The following is a 12,078-nucleotide window of genomic DNA, read 5'->3' as shown; positions in this document are numbered from 1 at the left end:
TAATACTCTGGTTAAGCCTCTAGTGCCATCTGTGGCACATCACCTAGTCTATATAACTGTTTACTTATCTTCTAATTTCAGTTGGGAAAAATATATGCCTACTTACCAGCACTCACATCCAACAGAAAGAGTTGCCAGCTAACTTACCATAATCCTCTCCCCCCACAAAGTGAATCCTGGCAGGTCTTTGTTATAGGCAGACTTGATGCAAATGAATTCGTCAAAATAAGACAAACCTCGTCTTCCCTACTTTATTTTACGGCTTACGTGAATTCATCATTAAGATTTCAGCATCAGAACATCCACTCTCTGCTGCTGACCTGCCAACTGAATAATTTAAAGCCAGAGTTGAGTGTTTACTTAAGATGTATGAAATCTTAAAAATTGATGCCCGTCTGGTCCTTAAATATCCCAAGACACATTGCATAAGAGTTAGTTGGCTTTGGTGTCCTTATTCTCTTTTGTTCAGTATGCCATGAAAGAGTTTTTTGCCTGACTGCTGCCTTCTTATCCCAGAGGTGGCTGTATACTGATGGTGTCATAGGTAGTCATGAAACACCTTAATATTTCATTACTCCTACAGTGAAAAAACTAACATAAGATCATTTCTATACATGGAACATGTTGCAAAGAAATGCTCCCCACACCCTTTGTTCCTCTTAAGCCAGGAGCCATCTGGAGACCAAAAGCTGTAGACCCATAAAAAGATGGCACTGTCAGATAAATAAGGGGAAATTGTAACAAACATTTTTAAAAATATTCAAGAACACAGAGCATAAATTAAGGGTACCTAGTGAAATTCTGAGTTTCACAATAGCTGATTCTTATGAAAAGATGACTTGTGCCATTAAATGAAAGGCTTTATTACCAGAAATAACCATCAATGCAGCAACAAGTGTCCCATCTAGGAATCTAAGCTATCCACTTTGAACACATGTTCTAGTTTTGACATTTTCATTTGCTCACATAGTAAAATGATCACTATCCATGCCTAACATAACTTACACAATGTTGATGTCCAGAGGCCAGTCTTCGGCTTGGTCTACAAGTTAGGTTGACATAATTATCTCAGTCAGGAGTGTGAAAAAGCCACAACCCCAAATGACATAGCCATGCCAACATAACCCATAGGATAGATGCAGCTATGTCAAGGCAAAACTACTTTTGTCAATGTAGACAATTTTGTTTGGGAAAATGGTGTTTCTACACTGACAGCAAAACCCTCACCATGGGCATAGGGTGCAGCTACACTATGGTATTCTCCCAGCATAGCTACACCTGCATAGTCTCCAACATAGACATGGTTTTATACCCCTGATCCCTGCAAATTCAAGTGTCTGAGTCTAACACAGAACCCGCTGTCCCACTAAAAAGCCAGATCTCTTGCCAACATTCACATTGGCATTTGGACATTCAGTTTCTACAACATACTGGACGTATCACTAGAGACTATCCGCAATCTCCTCTAGCAGTAGCCTTTTCAAAAGCAGGCCAAAGGTTTAGATATTATTAGCCACAGCTTATGTGGATCATAAGTATAATTCATGGTGGAGACTTTAATGCTCCAGGCTGGGTGTATAAAGAGCTCGTTGGACTGCACTAGTGCTGTTTTGCCCCCTACTAGTTAGTATATGCTGCAGTCAGCTCTGAATACAGCTACCAGGGAGAATCCCCTTTCCTCCCAGAACCACCTTCGGGCATTATTAGGTCACAAGGGGAAATTCCTACAGCAGCAACCAGAAGATGGGGAGAGTGAGGGCCTCCCACATAGCAGCATGGAGATTAGGATGGGAGAAGACGCAGCTTCACCATCTGGGATGATGGCAGAAGGGAGAGAAGAGCCCAAGACAGCACATAGGAAGGGGGGGAATAGGACGCTGTCTGGAAACTAGGGTGGGAGTTTTGGTACCTGAGCTGCAGGGCCGAAGGCATCCTCCTCCTGGTCCCCAAAAAGGGCCCTCCGCAGCCGCTCCAGGTGCTCCCGCAGGGTGACCCGCTGGTGGAAGGAAAAGGCGGGGTGCAGAGAGGCCATGGTGAACAGCAACAGTAGCTCCTCCTGCGCCCCGAAGCCCAGACTCTCAACAGGGAGGGCCTGGCCGTTTTCTCCAGGCCCTTCCATGTCCTCCTCGGGCCCATCCTCCTCCCGCACGCGAGCCCCGCAGCTCTTCAGGACGGAGTCCACCTGGGGCAGCAGGCAGTGGAGGCGGGCAGCGGCCTCTCGGTTCTCGGAGCCCAGCAGCGCCAGGTAGACGATGAGCTTGGAGCGCACGGCCGGGTCTCGGAAGTCTCCCAGCTGCCCGGGGTCGCTGAGCCCGTTGGCCTTGGCCTCGGCGTCGCGCAGGCAGTGGTAGTCCTTGCGGGCCAGGTCCTCCAGGCAGGAGCCCAGGAAGCGCAGCTCCAGCGGGTTGCACAAGTCCAGCAGCCCCACCATGAACTCCAGCCGCTGCGCCGAGCCCAGCACTAGGCCGAACCACTCGTACACCGTCTCCTTGTCCGTGCGGGAGGCCGCCACGCCCGCGGCAGCAGCCGGCGGCGGCCCAGGTCCCGGGCCCAAGCCAGGCAGCTGGCTGGGCCGCTCCCGCCCGCACCCCGCCGACGCCCCGCCTCGGAGAGGTGGCCGGGGCACCTGCTGCAGCTGGAGGTGACAGTCCCGGCTGCCGGGCTCCTTCAGCCCCAGCCCCGCCGCCTCCTCCGCCCGGTGGCTCGTCTGTTTCAGCGGCAGCTTCATCTTCAGCATCCTCAGCCCGGAGGGGCCTCGAGCATCCGAGAGGCCCCGGCGGCGGCGGGCGCGGCTCAGCGGCTGGCGCGCCCGGAGGAGCCGCTCATGCTGCTGCTGCTGCTGCCCTGGGCGCGCGGCGCGGGGCGGAACGTGTCGGTTCCCGGCGCGCCCCCGCCTCAGTGCGTGCGCGGTGCGAGGCCCGGGCGCTGTTCTCTCCGCCACTCGCCGGCGCGGACTAAGCACGGGCTGGGGGCTGGCGGGGCGGGGCGAAGAGCGGAACGCCCGGTATCCGCCTATCAGCGGGCAGCTTGGTGGCCTGCCGCTTACGTCAGTCGGCTCCTTTCTACGACCTCCCCCGCCCGGATTCCGCCGGGTCCTAAACAGGCCCCGCGTTTCAGTTGAAAGAGCCCGGGGCGGGGTCTCGCTGCAGCCAGGCGGTGGGGAGGGCGGGTCACGCCGCTGCTCCAGCCCCGTCCCTGCTGCACGCAGGGGTGTGTTACAGACCAGGGCATGAAACCCCGGCCGTAGCCAGGAAGCCTGTTCCTGGTATGCAAGAACCCCAGGCTGCCTGGGGAGAGGAGCCCCAGGAGCGTGTCACTAGGGAACAGCGCTCCTGGCCTCAATGCCGGGCTGCGTTCGTGATTGTTCATGTGCACGCTGAACTGCTCTGCTTCATGGCACCCATCTGTAAATGGGGATAATAACAATCAGCTATCACATTTCAGCACCGCGGCTGGATATGCTTTGGGCCATGGGAGTGTGAGAACGGCTCGGGGGGGCACTCACCTGAGTGCGGGTGGGAGACCTACCTTCAAATCCCTTCTCAGCAGGCAGAGGGGGAAAATGAACTGGCCTCTCCCGCATCCCAGGTGAGTGAGTACCCTAACCCCTGGGCTAAGGTCTATAAGGGAAGCCTAAGCCCTGCCTTTCTCCCTCAAACGTGACTTCCAAGAACAATTTAGGCACCTAGGCCCAGATCCAACAAGAGTATATTAAGCACATTGATTTCAAAGGGAGTTAGGAGCTGAAATACTGTTGAGGAGCTGGGCCTTAACTCCTAGAGAGGGGTCATGGCTGAGAATCCTAAGCAGAGATAGGCTCCCTAAGAGGGGTGGGAATCTTAGGTCACATCCTTCTTCTCAGCATTTCCTACTGACTAGCTTATGTGGCTCCCCCCTCAGGTTGCTGGCTTTTGTGGATCCCATTTTTAAATACCCAACTCTCCCTAAGCATTGTTTAGAAAGACAAAGCACCTGACTCAGGGATATGGTTTCCATTGCATGGTAAGGTACCTAAAAGTTAGGCACTGCCACTCTGAGGGTTGTAACACATTAGTCCATCAGTGAATCTAACTGTTATTGCCTCAGGTACTCCTACTGGTAGAAGCACCAGAAAATAGACAAGGAGATGATGCATTGGTATAGCTAATATCCTGGCCTGCACCTGCATTTAATTACTCATTCTGCAGACTGAGCAGCACAGCTTGAAAGCAGTGGAGGAGAGTAGCTTTTAGGAAGCTGGTTACACTACTGTTTGATCTTCAGCATGCCTTGTAAACCATTTCATTTTTAAATAAAAGTTGAGCATTTGTTAAGGAAATCAGAAGAGCTGCTTTGTGATTCTTCAATACACACCTGCTGCTCAGAGGCATTAGTTAATTGAAGCATAATCATTTGTTTTAAAACCCCATGATATCTTTGTTCAAAATACTCTGTAGAAGTGCAAAGTATTATTATAATGCCCAGTCAGCAACATGACTATTCTGTAGCACAAAATACAAATTGTGTATTCTTGTGCAGGTCTTATATCATGGTTGGATATAATCCAATCACCTCAGTGGTGAAATGGGCAAAAACAAACAGCTTCTATCTGTAGTTAGAATAAGGCTGAATAACTGGGGAAAATTAATCTCTCAGAGGGCCTGTCTACACATGAAATTATTCCTGATTAGCTATCCCTGATTAGCTCCATGTGTGGAAGCTCTTATTCCACAAAAAGATTCTTGGGCCTACCTGGAGTTTCACATTGAGTTAGCGGGGCTCTACCACGCACAGGAGTTTATCTGCATGGAGTAGTTTAAAGGATTGGGGTATGAACTTCTATCCATTCAAAGAACAGAAAATTGCTAGGTTCAGAAGCATGGTTGTTTATAGCCTTTACAAATGTATTCTAGTTAAGGTAATTAAATCTATTACTTATTAAAAATGCCTAATCCTTTTTAAAAAATCTTACTCAGCTCTTGGCCATAATGTCATGTGGGGCTGAGTTCTAATGGCAAATTATTTTAGATTTTACAGGGTAAAAAACATGAAGAATATACTTTAAATAAACAAGGAAAATCAGACTAAAATAAGGCCATTGTATTATTCCCATCTTATTCCCAAATATTATAATTGTGTTTTTATGTAAGATCAGGCAGTACTTTGGGTTGTCTAAAACAGTGGTTCTCAACCTTTTTTTGTCTCTGAACCTATTTGTAAATGTTTATGGACTGTCACGACCCAGTAAATATTCTGGGGGTGGAGGCCCTGTGGCAGAGCCGTAACTAGACATTTTAGCACCTGGGGCAAGCAAGCATTATTTGTGCCCTGTACCAGAGGCAACACATGGGGAGGCATGAGGGGTTATGTGCCTCCCCCCACTCCGATTTTTTGATCGTGCCCCCCCCCCAACTCAGACAGGCCTGCTGTCAGGGGTGGAGGAGGTGTTCCCTCCCTGCTGCCTCCCTGGCCCTGCCCTGGGGTGCTTTCGGTCAGATCCTGCCCTGTGGGGGGATTGGGTCCTGCCTGGCACTCACCCCACAGTGGCAATTCCTGTGCTGTGGGGCTGGCTGGGCTTTGCTCTCCACTCCGGGCATTGCAACCTCCAGGGTTGCAGCGCTACTCAGGTTTGTCCCCACACTCCTGATTAGACCAAATTTGTGCGGGTGAAGTTGTGATCTGGCTCATGGAGTTGCAGTGCCACTCACTCAAATTTGGCTGGGCCAAACCAGAGTGGAGCTGGTTGGGACCCCAGCTGTTGCAGTGCCTGGAGCAGGGACAGGAGCTGCCATGAAACATTTGAAACGTTCTGGCAACCCAATTTTGAGTCTCGACCTCTGGGTTGAGAAACCCTGGTCTAAAACACATAATGGCTTCTGTTTCTGTTTTCACATACTGGTGGTAAAACTGAGAACAAAATTAAATATTTTAATGGGAAGGCTTGTTAGCCAAAAGGGCTCGTTTCCCCCTGGAGCTTACCTAATTACACCAAGGAGGCACGGAGACAGGAAGACGAGTACCACACCCTTTATTGATCGGTCAGCTGAGCGGGTGTTCCTCTCGGCTAGTGCCAGAGAAAGAGACACACCTTTCATGGCCAAACGGCCTACCTTTATAGCCGGTAACAAACAACTTAGCCTACGTTTGTCTACGTCATTTGGTTGACCTATAGACCCTGTGGATAATTGGGTACGCAGGATACATATATCATTTTGTGGGGGCTACAAGAGACATACAGCTGTTGAGGATACATTTGTCATTCTGAAGGGGACACAAGATACATCCGTTGACCCTTTGTACTAGATACTTTGGATGCATACATGTGAACGCAGCTGCATACACTTGGGGAGCCAACATATACTTGGGGAGCCAAACAAAACTGATAAGCGAAATAGCTGACTTAGGTAGATACACGGCCTTCAGTCTAATGAGTTCTGTAAGCTTTCCAACACAGTTTGGACAAGCATAACATAACTTTGGTTTACTCAGGCCTAATACGGAAGGCTTCATTAGCACTATGATTTTTCCAACAACTCCCCCTTTGAGAATACTCACCAAACCTTTTGGCTGAGTTTTCTCACACTTTGAGCCAAAAAGCAATGAAGCTCTGCAGAAATATTTACAACTGCTCTTTTAAGCTTAGTCACCCCAACCCAGGAATGAATGCATGGACAAAAGAGTGGAACCTTGTTCATTGAACAACTAAGGGATTGGGGCACTGACTATAACTCAGGTAGGTATACCTAATGGTTTAATTTCCCAGATGTCTCGGTGAATAATTTAGTCCCATATGCATCCTCCCCATGGACCCGGCAGGATTCGGTATGTGGGAGCCACACCCACCCTAACCGGTCTATATGCTTGGAAGGAGCACTGTAAATGTACACACTTTCATCCAGAAAGTGTCCGAATATGTTTCCATGACCACAGATCAGATGGTACTTCAGATGTGTCTGTAAGGGCAGTGGGCCAAGTCTGGTACTCAAGATTACTCCAAATGGCCATCAGCTGGTCATTCAGGAAATCCTGAAATTTTAAACATACTAGATCCCACTGCAATGCCTTCCCAGCCTCAGTGATATTCAATACCATCTCTGTCAGTAACTTCTGGGTTATAGAACTAAGGGTGGAAATGACATGTAACTCACCAGCTCCAGCCTGTACTTAAGATAGCTGAGCTTAAAAAAAATAAGGCTAGTGGCCCTTTCTAGTCGGCCCAATTTCTTATTATGTTCTTGGCCTTTAAGAATATTCCAAATGGCTGTTACAGTGTTAGCCCCAGCCCACAGGGATCTGCCCAATTTCTTCTTTTTCCAGAGGAAATAACCCAGGCTCTTTGTTGTGCTAATCTAATGGCAGCCCCTTGTGAGCAATCTGGGTATGTAAAAGTGATCTGAAAACTGGATAAAGGCAATGTCATTTAAAATCCAATTAGGGAGGGCAATACATACTAAAGGATTTATCCAAAACACAGGGCACAGCCTGTAGAATAAACCCCAAAATCCAATTAATTCCACATTCCCAAACATGGGTCCCACAAGTTTTTTTCTGCCAGTGTATAATTCCTCGGGTTTCTTCACCAGGGTCAGTTCTCAATGTCCTTTTTAGTCAGGAATTCCTGGACTTTGGCAATGTCAGTGGAGTGAGCGTTCCTTCTCCTTTCCCAAAACAATTGTAGTTTAGCATTCTACAGGGGAGAGATTATCAGCACATCACCCTGTAATGGTTTTTTATTCTTCTAGAAAAGTTCAAAGGCACAGTAGGTCTGTCAGCGGACAAGGGAGAGGTTAGCTAGCACGTCACCTTGTCCTTTTTCCCTGCTGTCCAGAAGGCACAGTGGAGCTAGAAGAAGGAATAGGCTAATCATATAGGCGAGTTCTCCTTATGTGGATGGGTCTTTTTGCAGTGAGAATCATGGGTCCAAGCAGTCAGTCTTTGGCACTTCACAGCGGTGTTGGTAATCAGCAGGACTCAATAAGGGCCTTTCCAGCGTGGAGCCAAAGCAGTCTTTTGTTGGTGGACCTGTACATTGATCCGGTCTCCAGGTTCCATGGAGTGGCAGGGCTGCTAGGGTCTTCGGGTAGTGCGTCTTTACCTGTGTAAAAAGGAAACCTAACACATTGCATTAATGTCTTTGCAGATTGTACAGCCCCCCTTTTCTGGTTGTTAGCCAAGTGTCCTTGAACGAAGTCAGTGTATTTTTTTTTTTTTTTTGGACTGAGCTTGCTAGTTAAAGTTTTTCTCATTTAACTCGTTCTTTTTCCTTTTCCCCTTTTTGGCTTCCTTTTTTAACCTACAAAGGAAACTTTTACTTTTTACTTATACACCTTTTGTTAACAATGAACACATACACATTGGTGTTATACAGTACATTAGTCTTATTATTTAATGTATGCCACATGTATCCTTCTACTAAAATAACCTTATTACAGAGCTTTGGAACAACAAGCCAGGACAAGCACACCCACTTTGATGAGTTCATTCAATACAACCTCTAGTTCAATAGCTTCCCACCATCCCCAGCCCTCTGGCTAGAAATCTGAGGTAGCCAGAAGGATCCCATGTACAATATGGGGAGTGGGTTAACTTTTTATGTCCTTGCTTCCAAAGACTGTTAGTATGCAATTTGGCCAATGCAGTTTTTTTCTTTTACTTAAGAAAATACATAAGACTTTAGTATATCACATTTTTCTGATGTATTCAAACACTTTGTATTTTAAGTTGAACAAAACAAATATCTGCATTTCAATTCAAGCCTTCTGCTTTATTTCAAACCAGACCATCCCATGAAAATATTAAACACATTCTGGCCACTTGAGACAGACACCACAAGACAGAACATAGAACACAAAACATAATTTTTACTCTGCCAGTAAATCATGGTATGTTGTATGCTGTTTAGCTGGCATTAGTTTTCTTTGATTATCTGAAAGACAAAACAAAGGTCTACCCCTTCTGGGCAGTCAATTATTGCTTAAAATATACAAATCCCCTTGTTGATTTTAGGCAAAACAGGGGAATTACCCCATATTTTCTTGTATATGTTTTATAGGCAGCCCAGGTTTCAGTGGCTTTTACCTTATCAGTTAGATAATTTGCATTAATACAGATGCTTTCTGGCTTGCTTTTTACTTTTAACTCCTGCTTTTAAACACTGAAAGAAAACATCACCACTGATAGTGCCTTAGAGCCTAATAAATTTTTATTTACACAGCACTGTATACATTCTTTAGCTAATTCAACAAAATTGTTCATAGCCAAATGATTGCAATCTAATAATTTCTTTGCCTGAATTTATTTACAAACATTTAAAAAAAACACCAAGAACTTTTCTCTTTAGCATTTTTACAAAGTTCAACTACTATTCCCTCCAGCAACTACAGAGTTAACTCTTCACTCTCCTTCAAATCACTTGCTCTTTCCTTATATCACTTGCTTTGTCTTTCAACAGCCACTTACCAATTCAAATCGCCATTCCAAATATCCTCCTGAGTATTTGAAATCCCCATGCTTATACTCACTTACTTCTTCCTTCCACGAGACCCTCAAAAGTTTCCAACCTGTTCTCCAAGCTCTCTGTCTGTTGCCCGCCCGCCTGGGCCCGATCCTTTTTTTTTTTTTTTTGCGCTGAACCGTTTCTTTCATGGGCTTCTGCCCCCACCCTTCTGGTCTTTTCCCAAAACATTTTATTCACAAGACGACCCGAGTCCTCCCTCGTGAGGCTTGCCACCTGGGCAAAACGCATGGCCCACTGGCGTTAACTATTTAATTGCCTCTTGTAGCAAACACACTGCTGTTACGGCATATGCTGAGCACGAATGGTTACATTTTAACAAGTCCCTGAAGGACTGGTACTTGCTTAGCCAGGGCTTCCTTTTCTAACTGGAAGTCCTGTCTCAAGGCCTGCAACTTGCCCTGGGCGCAGGTTTGAGTTGCTGCCTGGTTCATGATCTATGCTCTTAATTGCTTAATTCTAATTACCAAATACACATTTTTTTTCTTTTCTCCAACTACTCTATTGCCCAGTCCTGCTATGACTGGGGGTAGATCCACCTGCCACCCATCCCGGTCAACCAGGGTGGAGAGAGGAATGCTAAACCCTTCTCCAGTTCTCAGACTTACTGCAGCTGAGAATGGGCACATCTTTAATTATGCAATCCTCAACATATAACACCAACAGAACCAAATAAAACAAACATAAAACAACAAGGGTAAAACAAATAGATGGTGTAAATTCTACAGGGTTCCCCCATTTTCTATTGCTCACCAAACTGTGACCAATTTCTGTTACCAATTTATGCCTCATGTCAGGTGATCAAACTGACACTGCAGGACGTTGCAGGAGGATAGAGAAAATACACCATATAACCAAATTTTAAAGCTTCATTAAAATGATAAAACAACAATGGAGAGCGTTGGGAACGCTTCCATATCACTCAAGAAAGATATAAATGCCCCATACTTACACATATCCAGACTGGCCACGTCTGTATATAACATTCAGAAAAGGGGATTAGGTGGACGGGAGATTATCCTGTATACAGCTTGTTCAGAATTTCCAACATGCTTCTGCTCTTGGGAGGGCTGTTCTTTTACACCCTGGAATCTCCTGCGGTGTCTCTTTCAGAGATTCTAGTCCAGGTCAGCTACCTGTGGCTTCTCCAGTGTCACCAAGCCACACCAGCACTGGCATCCGTCACAAAGTCAGACTGTTGGATCTCACCAAACAGTTAAGCTTTGCAAATGTAATCTCAGTTCTGTAACTTGTACTGCCTTTGGTTTGCTTGACCTTGAGCATAAAACAACTTTCTCTTTTTATCTCTTGGCGAAGCTGAGTTTTAAATTAACCCGTTTCTAGACAAATTGCTCACACTGTGTCAGAGGCTTTTCTTTGGTGATTAAAAGCTCCTCTGAGATATATGATCTTATCTAGATTAAAGGTACCTTTTAATGGGCATTGTTTAGATGGATCTTCACGCGTATAAAGATTCCAATTCTCTAAATACCTGCAGGTTTTAGAACCATAATGTACGTACATATAATATGCTGGGGTACCCTTAGGGGGTGAGGTGGAATGTTTAGACTGTCCCTTACCCACACGGAAAAGAAGGGGGGGGAGAGAAGATGGGTTCACACGCTCCTAGACCCAGTTACAGTTTTGGCTTCCAGCATACCAATAGAACAAGAAACAAAAGTACCCTACCAAAAGAAAAGCCAGCCCTGGGGCTGCTCTAAGTCCCAGTAATTGTTCAGCACGGCCCACGGACTCGTGGAGTTAATGGAATTATTCATTAGCCGTGTCTGAACCTAGGTACCTTAACCAGAAAGCTTTTACCCACACACCTTCCTATTTGTGGGTTCCTTTACTATTAGGGGCCCAAGGTCCCAACCCGCACTTCAGGCGTTAATCCTCAAACCCAGGAGGTAACGCACTTACCACGCCCGGAGTGGCCACGTCTGGCAGGTGGACTCCCTCTTCTGGTACTGTCTTGCCTCCGTGTCGCTTGGAGTTCTCTATGGAGGCGTAGCCGTCCCGGCCGATTGCGGCGACCCGGAGCTTGAGCAAACCAATAGCTCAAGGTGGCCACTCTCCTGAGCCGTCCTCGGCCGCCGGTCAGCGCCCCCAACAGGGAGAGAAGTCCCGGCGTGGAGTCGCCATTTGTTAGCCAAAAGGGCTCGTTTCCCCCTGGAGCTTACCTAATTACACCAAGGAGGCACGGAGACAGGAAGACGAGTACCACACCCTTTATTGATCGGTCAGCTGAGCGGGTGTTCCTCTCGGCTAGTGCCAGAGAAAGAGACACACCTTTCATGGCCAAACGGCCTACCTTTATAGCCGGTAACAAACAACTTAGCCTACGTTTGTCTACGTCATTTGGTTGACCTATAGACCCTGTGGATAATTGGGTACGCAGGATACATATATCATTTTGTGGGGGCTACAAGAGACATACAGCTGTTGAGGATACATTTGTCATTCTGAAGGGGACACAAGATACATCCGTTGACCCTTTGTACTAGATACTTTGGATGCATACATGTGAACGCAGCTGCATACACTTGGGGAGCCAACATATACTTGGGGAGCCAAACAAAACT

At 46.8% G+C, this 12,078-nt stretch overlaps 1 protein-coding gene across 4 annotated transcripts in view; it reads right to left on the bottom strand.

The window, feature by feature from the left end:
• The window catches only part of ZCCHC2 (zinc finger CCHC-type containing 2), an 81,086-nt gene extending 78,017 nt beyond the window's left edge, over positions 1-3,069 (bottom strand). The window contains exon 1 of one of the 4 annotated variants that reach the window (XM_039523257.1): positions 1,910-3,069. In XM_039523257.1, the coding sequence (XP_039379191.1) occupies positions 1,910-2,737 (828 nt within the window). In that variant the 5' untranslated portion in view covers positions 2,738-3,069. The remainder of the gene's footprint in view (positions 1-1,909) is intronic. The other 3 variants (XM_039523256.1, XM_039523254.1, XM_039523255.1) reach the window with 3 other exon arrangements.
• Positions 3,070-12,078: the final 9,009 nt, after the last annotated feature.

This window comes from Mauremys reevesii, linkage group 2 (genome assembly GCF_016161935.1).
Source record: "Mauremys reevesii isolate NIE-2019 linkage group 2, ASM1616193v1, whole genome shotgun sequence".
NCBI classification, from domain to species: domain Eukaryota; kingdom Metazoa; phylum Chordata; order Testudines; family Geoemydidae; genus Mauremys; species Mauremys reevesii.
This window is presented reverse-complemented; position numbering and strand designations above follow the sequence as displayed.